This window comes from Lycium barbarum, chromosome 1 (genome assembly GCF_019175385.1).
Source record: "Lycium barbarum isolate Lr01 chromosome 1, ASM1917538v2, whole genome shotgun sequence".
Lineage (NCBI taxonomy): Eukaryota > Viridiplantae > Streptophyta > Magnoliopsida > Solanales > Solanaceae > Lycium > Lycium barbarum.
The window spans coordinates 153,321,905-153,341,529 of record NC_083337.1 but is presented as its reverse complement, the minus strand read 5'-3'; the positions used below and the strand labels follow the sequence as shown (position 1 = coordinate 153,341,529).

The following is a 19,625-nucleotide window of genomic DNA, read 5'->3' as shown; positions in this document are numbered from 1 at the left end:
AACACAGACAAAATTAGCAATCATAAAGATGGATGAGAGGAAATGAATGATAAGAAAAAGAGAATAAAATGTTGCAGGAGATCTCTGACGAGTTTCGCCTGCCTGAGGTGATTTAAGAATTGCGACACGAGATGACTCTATGGATGGGTGTGCCGAGTCTCATCTTGAGACTTTATTTTGATAAAGTCCCGAATTAAGACTCCGTTTGCTCCGATGTGTACATGTAAGAGAAAGGGGAAAAGAGATAAAGATTAGCATCCGATTATGACAAAGCTATTATTGTTCTAAGAAAAGTAACAGATTAATTAGGTACAAATGAACAGACTCTTTGGTGCACAATATACCATCAGCTCTTATCTAAGGGAAATAACAATCAGCACAGCAACTATGACATAATCAACTTTAAGAAGCCATGGTATTATGCCAGACATCCTGAACATTTAATACAACATATTGAAATCCTTACTAGCTCGCTTGATCAAACAACATCTAAATCCGCCTACTTAATCAATTCTAACAAAAACAACCTGTAAATCATGATTAACTAGAACACGACCAATATATATAGTGCACACCCAGCATAAACAGCCTAGACCAAATGACTTCTAAAGCATGTTTATACGAGCAGACTAAACATAGTATACTGTCCAATGAATGCAACAACAAACTAATCACCACTATAAAATTAGTTCACATAATCACTAATTAAGTTACTAGTTAAATTGATTCATATAATATTTACTCCTTTTCAATCTAAAATCAAGATTGAACACAAATACGACTCAACACGGACCAACTATTCTAACACATATACATATGTTTAGACTACGTACACAAATCACACAGAAACAGTAAAATGAACTAACACCGAAAAAAAACATTATTTAGCTAATTAACTCATCACATGAACATCCTTAATCACAAAAAAAATGGCAAATTTAAGCTAACACATAGCAACTAAAGAAACGAGAAAAATGCAAAAAAAATAGATGAAAAGGGGAATTACCTGCTTCGGGTGCAGCGAAGTGAGGCGCGGGGTCTCCGATTCACACTCGAATATTATCAAATCCGAGCTCGCGGTGCTCGAATTCACAGCGACGACAAGACAAGCAAGTGCAAATTGGATCTAGTATTTTGACCCAATATTAGAACAAGATTTCGGCTGCTAAAGAAACTGATTTTAAGGAATTCTACGCGGCTAAAAGGACTTGTATTTTAGAGATTTTTTTGGGATTTCGAAGAAAACAAAAGAAAACTCGTTTCGGAACTTGATTTTCAAGGGGGCTTTCTATTCCAGCTCTAATTCTTGGGGAATTTCGTGACTCCAAAAAAAAACCTCCCTTTTGCAATTCAACTAACCACTATTTATAGGGTTTTTGCTCTTTTGGCGTTGAAGAAAGAGGGAGGAGCGGGAGAGAGAGAAGAGTGGGGGACAAGCGGGGAACAGGGACAAGTGGAGGAAGCGGAGAAGAAGGAGGAAAAGGGGGAGGGGTGTGCACGGCGGAAGAGGGGAGATGAAGGGGAAAAGAGGGAGCGGGAAAAGGGGGTGCGGCGGTGGGAATGACGAAATGAAGGGGAAACCCTTTAGGGTTTCCCTTATTTGGCTGAAGAATGAATTGGACCCGGTCCATTTGTGGACCGGGTCAAATTTTAGACTGGGTATTAAAAGAACGGACTATTAAATTAAACATGGACTGATCTAAAAAAAATTGAGATAAAACATATGGTCTAGTCCAAAAAATATTAGGAATTAATCGGACTTTGATTTGTGGTCCGGTAAGTCAAAATACGGACTGAGTGCAAGAAATAGTTTGGCTTCTAAATTTGAATAAGAGACACATTTTGATTGACGATGTACTAAGGGTGCCAGAATATCACCTAATACGGAAATATGTAATTATAAAAAAAAGATCCGGGTAAAAATTATATGATGTCGCAAATGACCGTGCTATAATATTTAATGACAAACGCTATCATTTAAATATGCGAAATAAATGCGATGTGTGTGCGGAAGTTGGTAGAAACGTCGAGAAATGCAAGTTTCAATAATACTAAATAATAGTAGCAAATAAATAGCGGTAGTAATACTGCTAATAATGATAACAATAATGATAATGCTGATAATAATGGTGATAAAAATAATAATAGATATAATAATAATAGTACATAACAAATATTGATAATTAATAACAAATAACAATAAGAATAATGATAATAATTAATAATAATAATAAGTATGGTAGTAATTAATAATAAAAAAATGACAATTATTGATAATAACAAAAATGATAATAAATTAATAATAATAACAGTAATAGTGGTGACAATAATGATAATAATAATAAGAAATAATAATGATGATAATAATAATAATAAATAACAATTATTGATAAAACAATGATAATAATTAATAACAAAAATAACTATGATAATGATGATTAATAATTAATAACAAAAATAACGCTGATAATAATGATTAGTAATTAATAATAATGGTAACAACAATAATAATAATAATAATAATAATAGTAATAATGGAAATAACAAGAATAATAATAATTAATGATAATTAGTAATAAATGATAATTTAAGAATAATAATAATAATAATAATAATAATAATGATAATAATAACTGCAGTAGAATAAAAACGTGGGTGTTAATAAAAGACAAATAATTATAGTAAAATTTAAATGCATATTTTTTAATTTCTCAAAATACCAGAAGTATAAATAGGTATTTCGGAGGAGAGGCGGGACAAAATTGGGTGTCAACAGGGTTATCATGAACATGGCTAGAAACCCTAGTTTTGGTGAAATTCCTTATAATCATAGAAGAACGTGGCGTGGGGAAGAACAATGATATTACCATACGTAGATAGAAACCCTACATACCTATAACACTCCAAAATTTGTAACAATTATCTAAACTTGGGGAAGAAATCCAAAAGCCTTAATCTTGAAACCCTTAGATGGGTTTTCTTGAAAACCCTAGGGCAGAAACAATGAATTCTTATTTAGAAATCACTGATATACGTTAGAATCCACTTGGAATGGTTAGAATAGGCGTACTTTGTGTATGATATTGATGGAATGAGAGAACCTTCGTGCTAGGGCTTGAAAAGATGAAAAAAATAGAATTAAAACTGAACCTGCGTATTTATACTGGTGCTGCGTCGGGAAAATATACGAACCAAGATACGGTTCGTATTCCTCATTGCACAAAACAGAAACCCAATATTTTTCAAGCTTTGTTACGGACCAAAAGTAAGGTCTGTACTTTATTATACGGTTGGTAATTTGGCCCATATAATTCTATACGGTCCGTATCTCTTTTCGTAATTCCTAAATAATGAGTTGGATTTTCTTGGAAAAATGTACGGGAAATTGTACGGCCCGTAAAACTTTATACGGTCTATATAACCCTAATCGTAAAAATTATACTCCACTTAACTGGAACGAATTTAATTCTAACACTCCCCGTATGGTTTCCGAAGTCTTGAATCACGAATATAGCTTAATTAGGAGGTGTGAGGTGTTACAATATCCCCTCTTAGGACTCAAATGATGGGTCATGGTTAAGAATGCAACTGGACATGGCTTGAGTAGATGAACGTGAAGAAAACATGACATGGAACATGGAGACTGAAACAACATGACATGGTTTCGTGAAAACATGAATGTTGGGACATGAGACATGATTATTGAATACATGAACGTGAAACGTGAGACATGAATACGTAAGGGACATGACATGCATATGAGGTTATGTACCTTGAACGCTTTCTGCTTGCTCTTCAAACAAATGCGGATATATGGATTTCATGTCCTCTTCAGCTTCACATGTAGCCACTTTGACTTTTTGACTCCTCCATAAGACCTTTACTGAGGCTATTTCCTTAGTTCTCAACTTGCAAACCTAACGATCAAAAAATAGCCACAAGGATCTCCTCATAGGTTAGGCCATCCTTAATCATTATAGTATCAGTGAGAATAACCAACAACGGGTCTCCTACACACTCCTCAACATGGATACATAGAACATTGGGTGCACAACCGCCAACTCTTGTGGCAACTCAAGCTCATAAGCTACTTGATCAACCCTTCGCAGGATTCTATAAGGTTCGATATAGCTAGGGCTGAGCTTTCCCTTCTTGCCAAATCTCATCACACCTTTCATAGGTGAAACCTTTAAGAACACCCAATCATTAACTTAAAACTCTAAGTCTTATCGCCACACATCTGTATAAGACTTCTAGTGACTCTGAGCCGTTCACAAATGCTCTTGAATCAACTTAACTTTCTCTATAACCTGATAGACCAAATGTGGTCCCAACAACTCTACTTTACCAACTTCAAACTAACCAATGGGTGATCTCCACCTTCGCCCATACAGAGCTTTAAACGGTGCCATCTTGATACTAGTATGATAACTGTTATTATAGGCAGATTCAATGAGTGGCAAATGATTATCTGAATTACCTTTAAAGTCTAGGATGCATGCTCTCAACATGTCCTCAAGAGTCTGAATAGTACGTTTTGCCTGACCATATGTCTGAGGATGAAAAGCTGTGCTGAGGTTTACCTTGGTACCCAATCCTTTCTGAAAAGATTTCCAGAAGTTCGCTGTGAACTGAGCACCACGATATGAAATAATGGACACTAAGGTCCCATGCAATCTGACAATCTCGTGAATGTACAACTTGGCATAATCTTCTGCTGAATCGGTGGTCTTGACTGGCAAAAAGTGCACTGACTTAGTAAGTTGGTCCACAATCACCCAAATCGAGTCATGTCTACAGGTTGAGTGAGGTAGACCTATTATGATGTCCATATTTATCATCTCCCACTTGCAAACAGGAATATCAATATTTTGAGCCAACCTACCAGGCCTCTGGTGCTCGGCTTTCACTTGCTGACAATTCGGACACTTAGCTACGAAATCTACTATATTCTTTTTCATATCATTCCACCAATAAATTTCCTTAAGGTCATAATACATCTTCGTAGAACCTGGATGGATGGAATACCTGGAATTGTGAGTTTCTAACATAATTCGCTCTCTAAGCTCGTCTACATCTGGAACACATAAACTGCCTGGGTACCTCAAAGTACCATCATCTCCCCCTTGTTCAAAAGCCATCGTCTTATGCTTGTGAATCTCCTCTTTTAGCTGCAATAGGTAGGGATCACCAAACTGATTCTCCTTCACTTAGGCCACCAAGGAGGAATAAGCCCTGTTTTGAACAATAACTCCACCATCTTCGGAGTCCAAGAGTCAAACTCCTAAGTTAGCTAAGCAGTGAACTTCCTTCGTCATAATTCTCTTATCTGCCTCAACATGAGCTAAACTTTCCATCCGACTAAGAGCATCAGCTACAATATTAGGCTTCCCTGGATGATAGAGGATATCTACATCATAATCTTTAAGCAATTCGAGCCACCTCCTATGCCTGAGGTTCAATTCTCTTTGCTTGAAAATATACTGCAGGCTTTTGTCATCGGTGAAAATATCGACATGCACTCCGTACAAATAATGACGCCATATCTTAAGTGCAAAAACAACAGCATCCAATTCCAAGTCATGAGTCGGATAATTCTTTTCACGAGCCTTAAGCTATCAGGATGCATAAGCTATAACCTTACCGTGCTACATTAATACATATCCGTGACCAATTCCCGAAGCATCACATATACTACGAACCCTTCGGTTCCCTTTGGTAGTGTCAAAACTGGAGCAGAAGTCAAGCTCTTCATCAACTCTTCGAAAATTTGCTCACACACATCTGACCATTGAAATTTAACCTTTTTATGAGTTAACTTCGTCAATAGGGCTGAGATAGAGGAAAATCCCTCTTCAAAACGTTTGTAATAGTTTGCCAGACCTAAGAAACTTCTTATAACGGACACTGAGGTAGGTCTGGGCCAATTGGCCAATTCTTTACGACATCTATTTTCTAAGAATCAACTTTCACACCTTCCTCAGAAATCACGTGGCCGAGAAACACCACTGACTTAAGCCAAAATTCACACTTTGAGAATTTAGCATAAAGCTCACGATCCTGAAGTGTCTGCAACACTATTCTGAGATGTTTTGCATGTTCAGTTTCACTACGAGAATACACTAAAATATCATCAATGAACACAATGATGAATAAATCAAGATAAGACTTGAAGACTCTATTCATAATGTCCGTAAAAGCAGTTGGTGCATTTGTCAACCCAAATGACATGACAAGAAACTCGAAATGACCATAACGGTTTCTGAAAGCGGTCTTAGGAATATCAACTTCCTTAACGTTTAACTGATGGTATCCTAATCTGAGGTCAATCTTGAAATAACACTGGGCATCCTGAAGTTCGTCAAACAAATCATCTATTCTGGGGAGAGGATATCTGTTCTTAGTTAATTTATCGTTAATTATACATCCTTAATTTTTATTACCAACTTATAATAAATTACTCCCTACGTTTATCGTCCTTACTAAAAAAAACTTGTCTCAAGATATTTGTAATTTTATTTAATCAAGACAAAACTAAGTAGTAGTTTTTTCTCATTTACACTTGAATTAATTAGCAACATTTAAGAAGTTCTCACCATTAATGGAGTAGATTATTGCAAAGAGACTATATGAAATATGTTGAGAGAGTAAAATAGTCAGAATATACCCTTATAAACATTTTATGAAAGAGCACAAATATTTTGAAACAGACTTAATTAAGCAAAGACGGATAATTTATTAGCAAATTAGTACCTTTCCCAAAGAGGAAAAAAGGGTAGTGCATCCCACAAATCACTATTCCGGATGGGTACTTTGTTAGCTGTTACTACTACTATTATTGAATGAAATATTCATTCTAACGAAAGAGGGAGTGAACTGCACAAGGAGAGTCAGAGAAATTCAATAGAGGGTCAAAGGTATTGAACTGGGGCCACTCTTCACGACAGATCGATCAAGCACTTTAGTTTTGAGATTCTCAATTTCATTTCCATTTTTCTTGCTCGATCTTCGGTAATCTCTTTTCTCTTTTTCTACGTACACCTGTCATTGCTTTCCTTGATTTCGACTTTTCTAATTATATATGTATGTATTCCATTCATCTGTTTTTTTTTTTTTTTCAATTACTATGCGAATTTGATTTACTTCGTTTGTCGACGAGTGTTTATCGGAAAATTGGATTATGTTGGACATTTTATAGTGCCGCTGGAGAATAATTTACTCTAAGACGGCAAAAAATTACATTGCAGATACAAAGGTTAATTTATTTATTTATTTATGTATATATAGTAGATGTTGAATTCCCTTGACTTGTTCGTCTGTGTACTTCTTTAAACCCCCTTAGTGGAAATCCTAGCTCCGCCACTGATTATGTCTCATGTTCTAATTGTGGGTTACTTTGCAATCTAATTTGGTAAATTTTGGTGATCTGCTATGAAGTCCGCATGATATTGAATTGATAGTCCTATAATTCAGTTGTCTTCAGGAGAATTAGACTTGTCCTGGACTGTTGATTCCTTTTTTCTGTTATTGGTATGTGATTGCTGAGAATTGGGCTTGTTTGAAACCTGAATATGCAACATAAGCTAAAAAAGATTCAAAATAGACACGCACACAGGATACAATAATTATCTTCAAATGCCAGCGAATTGAATTTCAATAAAGAATTAATAGAAAACGGAATCACTGAAATCTTCGAGTTATTTTCCTTGGTTTAACAATACTTCTCGTTTTTCCGATATTTGCGGATTCCTTAACTTTTTTTTTTCTTCCCCATAAAGGAAATAGGGTAATTAGGTGTCATCTCTACAAAGGAGCCGAATGAAACCAAAGTTTCATGTTCGGTTTTGAATTAGAGACATTAAAATTAATGAGTCCACGTCAACTATGACCCCTAGACTTCCAAGCTAAAGATGCTAGCTACCGGACCATTTGTATATTATATGCATCAGGATCCCGATTTATGGATCTCTCGTTTTGAGAAATCAAAATAAGAGGCTCGAACCATTTCTTCTGACTCTTTTCCAAATTCAATAAATATAGGTCATATTTGTTAACCTTATCAAGAAAAAAAGAACAATTATTTTTGTCGGTTGATAAGCGAAGAAAATCGACCCTTGGGTTCATTTTGTAAGAGATTAAAAATTTGATCCCGAAGACTCTCTTTCAATTCTCTGATATAGAACAGTTGGTTATTTACCATTGATAGAAATTCGTTGGTAGTTCAACTGTTACCAATGGTAAATTACAGAGAGAATAAAATTCGCTTGTATAGTGTGAGTCTGTGAGTATTTATTGTGTTTGCTAGCACGCTAAGCGTTTTACTTTCTTTGCTTTGTTATCCATGAGGGGAACGGATATCCTAGACAAATCTGAACCAGACAGAGTCAAAGCACATTGATATTTCTTTTGCCGTAGTATAATGAAGATTCTATTTCTGGTTTGTGGATCAATTGGGATCTAGAAAACATATAGCAGTCTTTTTATTCTTGTACCTTAGCTGCTTTCTCTTTTGCGTTAATAAAATTTATTCGTCAGGCTCTTGAACAAGTAGTATGAAATACGGAAAGGGCCAAAATATACCCCTGTACTACTTGAAATAGCTTAAATATACCCTCCGTTATGAGCATCCGTTCAGTTATGACCCTACCTTATACTTTGGCACTAATTTGCCCCTAATTTAGATAGAGGGACACTTGGCAAGCTCATAAGCAAATAAATCATCCCCAATTTTAAATACCCGGTTCACTTTACAAACCCAAATCCGACCCGAAACCATTTATTTTCTCTTCTTCTTCTCTTTTCCATCCAACCTCCATCAATGGAAACTCTCTTCTTTCTATCTTCATTCTTCCATTTCATTTTGTTCCTTTCTTCCCTAACAATAATCTCATGTGCAATAGGATTACTGTCAAGGTTACCATCTTTAATTAAGGTTCATTTTCAACGAGAAATTCTCCAAAAATTATTTAGGTTAATACTCAAATTAAGTTGGTGTAATGATATCTATAAAACCCCAGCATCCCGTTGGAACTTATATCATGTAAAGTTGTATTGCCATCATTTTACTTTGGTTGAGTTACTGGTTTACCCTTTTCAGACTTGCCTCAATTTTAGTAGTATATGCTGCAGTATTTGAAGTTTTCTACCACAGAAAAGTAACTGCTAGGAGTGCGCGAGTTTGATGGTGTAAAGTGGCGTTATTTCGTCATCTTCGATCAGGGAATTTTTTTTTACTGTGATTTATTAGCTCATAGATTGTGGAATAAAAATTCCCAAATTAAGAGAAAATGCATTAACAGTTTATAATAGAATTAATGCAAAAGTAAATGAATACAATCAGAGATATAATATACAAAAATTATTGGAAAGTTGTAAATAATCTGATTCCTTAGAGCGTCTGATGAATTACAGTTGCACGGCGTTGTAGAAGAAAGGAGAAATACAAGAATGAAGGAGTTGCATTTCATTTAAGCTCTATGTAAGATTAAGAGAGAATGGTTCCATTGATGAAGGTGGTTTCAACTCGGGTATGGGATTGTAAAGTGAACCGGATATTCAAAATTGGGGATGGATTATTTGCTTCTAGCTTGCCATGTGTCCCTCTGTCTAAATTAAGGGCAAATTAGTGTCAAAATATAACAGTAGGGTCGTAATTGAACGGATACTCAAATGGAGGGTATATTTAAGCATTGGTTCTCAGGTGACAGGTAGTTTGAAAGACTTAGGTTCACCAAAATGTCAAGTGTGATAATAGATTATTCATTTCTTGGCTTTGTACTTTTCACATGCAACAGATTTATCAGTAGAAAAGATGGACATCAACTGCTTCAACCAAGCCGTAGAGTGGCCACAATTATATTTTATTGCTCGCCAATGATTCTACGTTAACATGCTTATCCTCTAATGTGATTGGTTTGAGACACACTTTGTACACTTCTGCCACTATGATGCTCGAATAGCTGGTTTATTATATTTGGTTATACTTCTAGTCTAGTGTGTCTAGTTATTTTCCCTTGAGTGCTAAAGAGAAGGGAATTGAAAGGTGTTGATCCCTCTTATTAAGAATGTAGACAGACCTCTCAACAGATAGCTAATTTCTTTTCCAAAAAAAAAAAAAAATTCTCTCCTGGATGATAGACCTGTTGACTTTTATTGGGGAGAGGATGAGCAGCGCCCATCACCCAAAAGGTTTGAGAGTATAGCTTTTTTGTCCTTTGGGATTTTGTGAAGTTTGGAGATACCTTAGAAATCTACTGATGTCCTGTCTAAGTTCTGAAAATTCACGTTAATCCTTCTGTATATAAGTTCCTTCTCCGGTTCGGTCCCTGGCTTCACCACTATTTCTAAGCATTTGTTCTTGTGGAATTGATCAGCATGCTTAGCTGGAGGATAAGGAAATGTAGAAGTAGAAAGCATGTATTTAATGACTTTACCCTCTTTCTTTATGTTTCTGTAGTGATTGCTATTGACTTAATTTTTCTTCAGCCAAGTTTTGAAGTCTCGTATAGCCACGTCATTCTTATTGTTTTCTTTCCTTAATTTAAAATTTATGGGTTTATATTGCTTGGCAGTGAATAAGTGAAACTTCAGGGATCATCCTGTAGTTTCCTTGCATTTTGAAGCTTAGACATGGCAGAAAAGGCATGTGTAAAGCGACTCCAGAAGGAATATAGAGCACTTTGTAAAGTATGTATCTTTGTTCCTTCAGTGAATATATTATACATAAATTTGTTGCATTATAAGACAGCTTCCTTTACTTCCCATGGAAATGAGTATGTCAGAGCCCCTGCTTAAACTGCAGGTTGACCACATTGGATCTTACATATTATGTACTCTAGCTGTGACTTTCATCCCCTCATGACATTACCACTCTAAATTAGTTATAGCTTAACATTTTTTGAGAAGGGAAGGTTTTTTTTGAGAAGGCTTAACGTTTGTCAACTTAGTTGAAGTTCTTTAGTTTTCTCCACCTGATTGCCAGAGGTGAAAGCATGGCACTTGTATTCTTAAATCCTAACTAGGAGCTAGGTTTTATTTCGTGGACCTATTGGTATTGGACAACCGCCCCTGTGCCTTTGTCAATTAGACTCTTCTCCGCGATGCATGTTTGGACATTTCTACTCTGATCTGATTCTTCTGAAAGTGATGAAGTTTATTATATTGCAGGAACCTGTCTCCCATGTTTTGGCCCGCCCTTCTCCAAATGATATTCTTGAGTGGCGTAAGTCCCTACTGCTTGTTCTCTCTACCTGTATTTGTCTATATATTTAGTAGAACATATAGATTTCATGAACTTTGTCTAGTTCCTTCTTTTTTCCCTCAAATAAGCAGACCGTCTTATTCCTTTCCTGTTTATACCTCCTCTGCATGAATTTTTGTTTTCACTTGTTTGGCCATGCATCTAAATACACTATGGTAAGGCTGTCTAATACGGAATCAAATTGCACGAATCACCTAAATGCACTGCCGACAATGTGTTCAAAGGAATGAGATTGACATGTATTATCTGATGCTCTTCTTCTAGTACATAGGAGTATATTTTACCAGGCTTGCTTGCCAATGTGCTATAATTTTAGCTTCATTTGTCAGATAACTCATTACCTGTTTGCTTTGCTTTTCCTAATCTTCCCTCTTTTACCTAAATCTCATGTCCAGATTACGTTTTGGAGGGGAGTGAAGGAACGCCCTTTGCAGGTTGCTACTTACTCTAACTAACTTTGATATTTATTTTGACAATACACTTGTACTATAATGTGATGCGCCTTCTTCCCAAACCTTATCCATTTGACTATCTTTTTATCTCCTTTAAATACTTTGTCATTTTTCTCTGAGTTTGTCTTGCTCTTTTGGTTGTTGTCTCTGAATTGTCGCCAACTCCAATAATAAGGTGGATTTTATTACGGTAAGATCAAGTTTCCTCCAGAATATCCATTTAAACCTCCAGGAATCAGGTAATCTATATACAAATCAGTTTGATATTCCCAGACTTTTTTCTACTCATTGAGAAATGTCTCCATAAGGCATTTCTTTTTGTTTCTTGGAATCACATCAACTATGTTTTCTTTGTATGTAGCATGGTTACCCCAAATGGAAGATTTATGACGCAAAAGAAAATCTGTTTATCTATGAGTGACTGTAAGTGCTTATTGAGTGCATTGTAGTTACAGTTGTCTGTTGTTTTGAGTGGATTCGGTGTTCCTGACCTTCGATTGCCATATGCTTCACAGTTCACCCAGAGAGCTGGAACCCTATGTGGTCTGTGTCAAGGTAATAAGTCACAATATACTTATCAAAGAGAACAAAGTATGGTGATTTATATGTTCAATAGTTACTTTAGGGCTTTCTTGGTACAAGAATTTAATTATTTCTATATTTTTATTCTGAGAATATTGAAACAAGGGAAGTTTTCTGACTGTTCAAAATAAAACCTGTATTATAATGAAAATATGTGTTTCACTTCTTTTTTCTTAATAAAAAACTGTATTTAACTTCATTCATCAATTTTGGTTTTCAGCATTAAAAGATAAAGTAAATAAAAGTTAAGAAATATAACTTTTGGTTTTCAGAACCACTTCTCTCCCTCCTCCACCTGCTACCCATACAATTCCGCCAACCAACAATCCCCTTCACCCCCACCTTTCCCCACTGTGTTTCCCTCCCAGCCACCCCGCAGCTCTTCGCTTTTTCCACCTTTTTTGTATAATTAAAATGTGATATGAAACATCTTTCTGATTACTGTTCAGAACAAAGTAGCAAAAACCTGTTCTTCTAGTTTTCTGAAAAAAGTTGAAAATTTACCGTTTCTATACTGGATGCATAATCTTCTTTCTTCATTTGGACTGATCATCCTTTATTTCCCATGCAGCATACTTACAGGACTGCTCTCATTTATGGTAAAGTTCCCGCAACTCATGCAATGCAATGGACCTGCTTTCCGTTTCATCTCTGATTTATTTTGTATTGTGCTCTTTTGACGATGATGTCACACATCGTATTGGGGCAGGGTGGATGAAATGGAGGCTTGCTTCCGGAGTGCTATGTGACGAGAAGGTGCCACCAAAACTTAAGGGCAAGTTCTACCAAGTGGTGGTTAGACCGACTATGTTGTATGGGGCGGAGTGTTGGCCGGTTAAGATCTCTCACGTTCAAAAGATGAAAGTTGCCGAGATGAGAATGTTAAGATGGATGTGTGGCCACACCAGGAGTGACAGGATTAGGAATGAGCATATTCGGGATAAGGTGGGGGTGGCCTCGGTGGAAGATAAGATGCGAGAAGTGAGATTGAGATGGTTTGGGCATGTGAAGAGGAGAGACACAGATGCCCCAGTGCGGAGGTGTGAGAGGTTGGCCATGGATGGTTTCAGACGAGGTAGGGGTAGACCGAAGAAGTATTGGGGAGAGGTAATTAGACACGACATGGCGCAACTACAGCTTACCGAGGACATGACCTTAGATAGGAGGGTTTGGAGGACCCAAATTAGGGTAGAAGGCTAGTAGATAGTCTCGTTTTCCGTTCTTATTAGTAGTCGCATTATCGCAATATAATTTCTTATGCTCAGATTTCTGCTATTATCTGTTATTTCCTGTGCTTTGATTATCCTGTGTTATCTGTGTCGCTTGCATTATTATTTCATTTCATATCGCTTTGATTCTCTTAACCTTATCTGACTTCTTTTTATGCTTTTATTGAGCCGAGGGTCTTTCGGAAACAGCCGTCCTACCTTGGTAGGAGTAGGTCTGCGTACACTCTACCCTCCCCAGACCCCACGATGTGGGATTTCACTGGGGGGTTGTTGTTGTTGTTGTGCTCTTTCTTTTAGTTATCTTTCATGTGTATGACATTTATATTCTTCTGTCTTTGCACATCCAACACGCACTATACAAAATAAGCTCCTTATTTTGAACTCACCTGCTATAGGTTGAAAATCCAAAGTCATCCCACTACATCAGGACTTATTCAACATAGCATAAAGTCACCTTTGAATAGTGGAAAGGAGAGGAGGGAGCTGTCTTGAACTCTTTCCATATTGCCCTTTGCCTGCCTAAAAAACTGCACTTAACCCTCCCGGTTTCCCAGCCCGTCTGTGAGGATGCCTTTCTCTTTTCTTTCTTCCGAGATGGTTACTGCCCGTTGACACTGTCACTCAAGCAATCTTACTGTCTGTCCAACCTCTCCTGCCCCAACTGGACCAACTTATTAAAATAGTCCCATAGCCTATATATACCACATGACATATGGACAGGGTGGGAGAGAGAGACCCTGTGGTGAATTAATTTGTATCTTCTTTCTGTAATTGTATAATTGTATCTTGAGGGGCTAACTGAGAAATAATTTCCCCTCTTTGTGGACGTTTCCATATTAGGCCTGCATTATCCACAACGCTTATTGTTACTATCTTGAAACCCATAGGCGACAAATCCATGAAATATTCTTTTCTGGAATTCCTTAGTTTAAATCTCTTTTTGCTTCCCGATCATTCATTTGCATTAGTGGCAACTTATGTCTCCCATACTGCAGATGGACTCTAGTCCTACCACAGGCAGCGTAACAACAACAGTTGATGAGAAACAGAAGCTTGCTACGGCTTCTCTTGCTTTCAATTGTAAAAAGTGAGTCAACTACAAGTTCCATGCTGCACACCTTGCACTTGTTTAAGATAATTGTATTAAGCTGGCGTGATGAGAAATAGATACTATTTTCACAATTTGTGAATTGATTTAACTGCACTTTTTATTTAATCCCAGTCAAGTTACTTTTATTTTTTATTTTTTTATGACAGCCCTACCTTTAGAAAATTGTTTCCAGAATATGTGGAGAAGTATGAAGAGCAGCAGCTCCTGGTGCATCCTGTTCAGGAGCAGGTGTCATCCGTGCCAACTCAAGCGGGAAATTCTACACCCTTGTTGGATGGTCTGAATAGAGCAGAGCCCTGTAAGGACATGAAAAACCAACGGAGGAAATCTTTGCCAACTTGGTCGTTGCTGCTGCTAGTATCAGTTTTTGGCGTTGTAATGGCCCTGCCTCTACTTCAGCTTTGATGGTTAGTTCCATTAGGCAGGGAACTTATTCTTCTGCCATACTCTAGAACAAAGTATCCGAAATATGTGGTTGTCTAATACTTATCTGGGTTATTACCGGTAAGTGCAAAATGTTCTAGGTTTTTCATATATCTCTTGGAATGTATAGAAATGTGTCTAGCGGAAATCAAGCTGATGCCTTGGTCTAGACGACGGGTTTTTGTTTTCTAGTATGGGTAGTCTTGTCTCTTCAAATATGAAATTCTGATGTTATGGTGAAGGGGCTCAGAGTTGCAAACGGTGACCGTTTATCCTTTTTTTTCTCCCCCTTTTCTGATTGGAAAACATTTTCCTCGGGGTTCCTTTTGTGGCGGTAGGAGCTAGGTTGTCGCATCACTAACTTGCTATGCTTCTCGTCATGCTGACTAATCCAAGGTACTTCCTGTAAAATATCATATCTGCATTAGTGCTTTCTTTCCCTTGGAGATTGATAGGTCTTACTAACACGTTTAAACGTAAAGAGTGTGGATTAGCACTCCAAAACACTATTGTCATTCTCTTACAAAAACAAAGCATAAAGTGCATACTGTACCACTAAGTTGACTATTTTTTAACCTGAACTATGTAAAGGTATTGGATACATCCTTCTGTTCAATGCTTGAAGGAAACTACTGCCTTTTTCCTTGTAAGCTGTTGTGATTACATTACACCAAAATTGTTAAATGCAAGTTTCGAAAAGAAAATTTAATTTCATATTGGTTAGCGTCTAAATTAAACAATCGATGTGGCAGTCCATTTGTAGCAAAGCAAGGGTACTGGGATAATGTAGAATAACAGCATTACTTCCTTTTCAAAATCTGTAATTCAGCTTAATAACATTCCTCTTACGTGAATCTCGCAGCGTTGTCCAATTTTCAACTTAGAACAGTGAAAGGCTTATGCTTTCACTGCTTTGCCAAACATATCCCAAACTAACGTAACCACCATAGATCTCATCCTGAAACAAACTTATAGGCAGCATTATTGGCACCAAACCAATAAATACATGATATTGTCTCTCGTATGGCAAAAGGCTTGGCTTTTCACCCCAGAGACGCTGCAAAGACAAACAACACATAGTCTATGTATTTTTGGGCCAATCCGATGTGATCTTAGGTCTGGGTGTCCACAGCTGTAAGTCTTCAGTTAAAACTTTCCACCGCATAAACTTAGAAGTGATTGCCGAAACAGACCAAACTCATATGAAGAATAGTTCCAGAAAACTGAAACTTCAATCATATCATTGTAGCAGCCACAAAATATATGAAAGCTAACGATCATCGAAGAACTGAAATACTCTTCTGTAAGAGAATTGATTGCTTCATTCTCAAATAGAGATGCCCAATGCATTGTTTACACATATACAATATATTCACTGCCTATAAGCAGATGAAAGTGTCAAACTTTACAACTGCACCAAGAATCAAAAACTTTGAACAAATGAATAAGATATCTGAAGACACTATTCTTCTCCAAATTCTATAGCAAACATGCGGTTTCAACAAAAAGCAGGTTCACCTCATCTGCCTCCTTGTTCAACATCCACATTTCTGGGACTTGAAGGATTACCCCTCCTATCCCTACTCAAAAGCCTTTTCAAAGACCTCAATCTTGTTGGCATTGGAGATTTATGTTCTTCTTCTACTTCATTAATCGGCCTTGGAATGTCAATTACCAATGACACACACGGCCTATCACTCGTTGAGCCTGATGATGACGATGACGATGATGGCGGTGGTGGAGGACAAGCTGAGTTATTAGAAGAATTAGAACCTTGTAAAGATTCCTCCAAACTTGGACCAAATGTGCTCACTTGAGTCTCATTTCCCCAAAACAACACATTAGTTGGAAAATTTGGCACCTCTTCTTCCACTGTTGATTCTTGGGAAATGGGGTTCTGATCAGAAGAAATTTGAGACACTGGATTTCTACAAAGAGGGCAAGTAGAATGAGACTGAAACCACATATCAATGCAATCAACATGAAATCCATGATTGCATTTAGGCAAAAGTCTTGCCTTTTCACCTTCAGATACATCACAAAGACAAACAGCACATTCCAATCCATCTTTGAATTCTTTAGGATTAAATAAAACTACTGGAATTGTTTTAAGAACTGAAGGTTCAAGCCCCGGGAATAGAGCAGTTGTAACATTAACTTCTTGATGACCTGGCGAAAAATCGAAGCGGCGGCGCCTCCGGGTGATGTTGGGATCGCCGTTGCCAGCTTGGCGACGGCGATTCCAGAACCATTTTGAGTAAAGGTGGAGGGAAAAGATAACAAATAAAACAAGAAAAAGAACTATGATTGCCACCACTAGTATTTTTCCAGTAAGCTGAAACACACTTGAATCGTTTATTTTACTAGGGGTGTGAAAAGTATCTGCCATTTTTAGACAACTATTTCCTTGTGCTAATCCAGAAAGTTTAATACCAATTCTTTTTTAAAAAAATAGGGGTAGGGGAAATGGTGGAGTGGATTACAAGGTGGTAATCTCCTTGTAATCGAACACTCAGGTGAATGTTCAGGTAGCCAACCAACAACTAAGCTACTAAGATTCCTTGTTTAGTTTCAATTCTGGATTACCAAATCCTCGGGAGTTTTTAAGAACCAGAAATCAGAACAAGCTGAGTTTTTTTTTTGCTTTTTTGTTTGTTGGATCTACAAAATTTGAAAATGGTTCAAATTATGGGAATACCAGTTTACAGCCAGCAAGAAAAAAAGTACAAAAAAAGGAAGATTTTTGAGATTTAAATAGGATCTCCACTGAAAGCAGAGTCTAGAGATAAAAGGGAAAACTCAAATTGTCGAGCAAGTGTTCAACAAAATTCCCAAGTGACAAAGAGTTATATCAAATGAAAACAAAGACTTGGGATTCAGAACAAACCCAGCAAGGAACTTAACTTTCTAGGTTTGTAGCAAAAATGAAAAAAAAAAAAAAAAAAACACAGTAGAAAGGGAATAGATGAAGATGATTTTTTTTTAATCTGTAGTTGAATTGGGACTAGAGAGATATATTGCTACATATAGAGTTGAGGTGTGAAGAAGATAAAATAAAGATTAGGTCTTAAAGAGGAGAAAAAATGTAGAAGAAGATAGTTGAGACTTAAGAAAATGACAGTGGAAGGTATATTAATGAAAGAAGAATGAATGATAGATGAGGAAAAAGAGTCAGGAAAAGAGTCTTACCATGGCTGGCTGCTGTGGCGTCTAGAATGGGAGTAATAAAAAAATATGAGACGACCAAGAAGATTTCAAACTTTCAAATAAGAATCCCCCAACACCAGGGAGGTTTCTGTTTCTGCTCTGACCATGTTTTTGAACTTTCTTTTATACTTTCTCCCTAACCGGTGTCCAATATCTATATTGAGTTTCAATTAATTTGAATGTGAAAGTGCTCATTTAATGGGAAAACGCTTTGTAATAACGGTGTATTTGGTACAAAGAAAAATGTTATCTTAAAAGTATTTTCCTAGAAGATAAATAAGTTTCTTATTTGTCTGGTATTTGATAATTAAGCAAAGAATATCACCCCAATTTTTTTTTTTATATAATTTACGCAAACATTATAGAGGTGGTGGGATGGAGGTATGGTGAGAGGAGACAAGTAATGTGGAATGTTACTTATGAAACTTGTTTTCTTACTTTCATTATAAAGATATTTTTCTCATTTTTAAGGAATTTATTTTCCTAAAGAAAATATTCTCCAAAAACTTTTAATCAACTAAACATGAAAATTTTGAAGAAGATTTGTTGAAAAATTCTTTCCTTCATGCCAAACACACCCTAAATTTTTTGTTATTTCCAAGTGGAGGTTGAAGGTGCCACATATGCAGCGAGCCCCGTGAAGCCCCCGCCGTTAGTTGAATGTATTAAAAAGGATTCTAGTTCAATTAGATATACTGACTCTTCTAGAAAAGGAAAACTTGTTTCATAAACCACTTTAACATTTTTCTGACTAAAGGGAGAAGTGAATTTACTACTATTTCGTATGACCTACACTTACTGTTTTTTTTTGGAGGGACGAAGTGGGGTTAGAAACAACCTCTCTATCTCATAAGATAGCGGTAAGGTCTGCGTGCACTTTATTTTTTTCAGATCTATCCATGAAATAACACTGGGTATGTTGTTGTTGTTGTCGGGTGGGGGTTAGAATAAAAATTAGGCAATCCAGCCCCTTAAAGAATAATTTATGAATTCTCATGTAACCTCTTTATCATTTTCTCATCAACCTCCTCAACTCTTGTTTTGACTTGACTCACTACATAATACGTTCCGTTAAATTCCACTAGAATTTAGAAGAATATATGTAGTTGGTGATTCATTATATGTGTTGCGTGTGCCGTGTCGTGTTAGAGGTCGAATCAGAATTTAAATTTTATGAGATCTAAATTTTAGGACAACCACACTAGGTGTTAGTAACTGAACTCTAATTTATTCATTTTATATATTTAGTGAATTTTTTTTAAATTTAAATACAAAGTTTACCCGTACGTTGGCTTCTATTTCGTGCAATATTGGTTTCCTGTGTTTTCTTTAAGTGACGATGAAAGATGAGATATGGGCTG

General features: G+C 36.6%; 2 protein-coding genes across 3 annotated transcripts; one reads left to right on the top strand and one right to left on the bottom strand.

Annotated features, from left to right (window-relative positions):
* Positions 1–6,750: 6,750 nt before the first annotated feature.
* Positions 6,751–15,316, top strand: LOC132645203 (ubiquitin-conjugating enzyme E2 34-like). 2 transcript variants are annotated; one of them, XM_060362049.1, is made up of 10 exons: positions 6,751–7,011; positions 10,572–10,686; positions 11,167–11,221; positions 11,656–11,694; positions 11,888–11,951; positions 12,074–12,135; positions 12,228–12,267; positions 12,866–12,893; positions 14,519–14,610; positions 14,781–15,316. In XM_060362049.1, the coding sequence occupies exons 2-10, from the start codon at positions 10,630–10,632 to the stop codon at positions 15,037–15,039; spliced, it is 696 nt and encodes a 231-aa protein (XP_060218032.1). In that variant the 5' UTR covers positions 6,751–7,011; positions 10,572–10,629; the 3' UTR covers positions 15,040–15,316. The 2 variants fall into 2 exon arrangements, with proteins under 2 accessions (XP_060218032.1, XP_060218039.1); XM_060362056.1 differs by lacking the exon at positions 6,751–7,011 and adding an exon at positions 7,144–7,255.
* Positions 15,317–16,351: 1,035 nt separating this feature from the next.
* Positions 16,352–18,433, bottom strand: LOC132645198 (RING-H2 finger protein ATL3-like). Its single transcript, XM_060362034.1, has one exon. The coding sequence runs from the start codon at positions 17,444–17,446 to the stop codon at positions 16,577–16,579; it is 870 nt and encodes a 289-aa protein (XP_060218017.1). The 5' UTR covers positions 17,447–18,433; the 3' UTR covers positions 16,352–16,576.
* Positions 18,434–19,625: the final 1,192 nt, after the last annotated feature.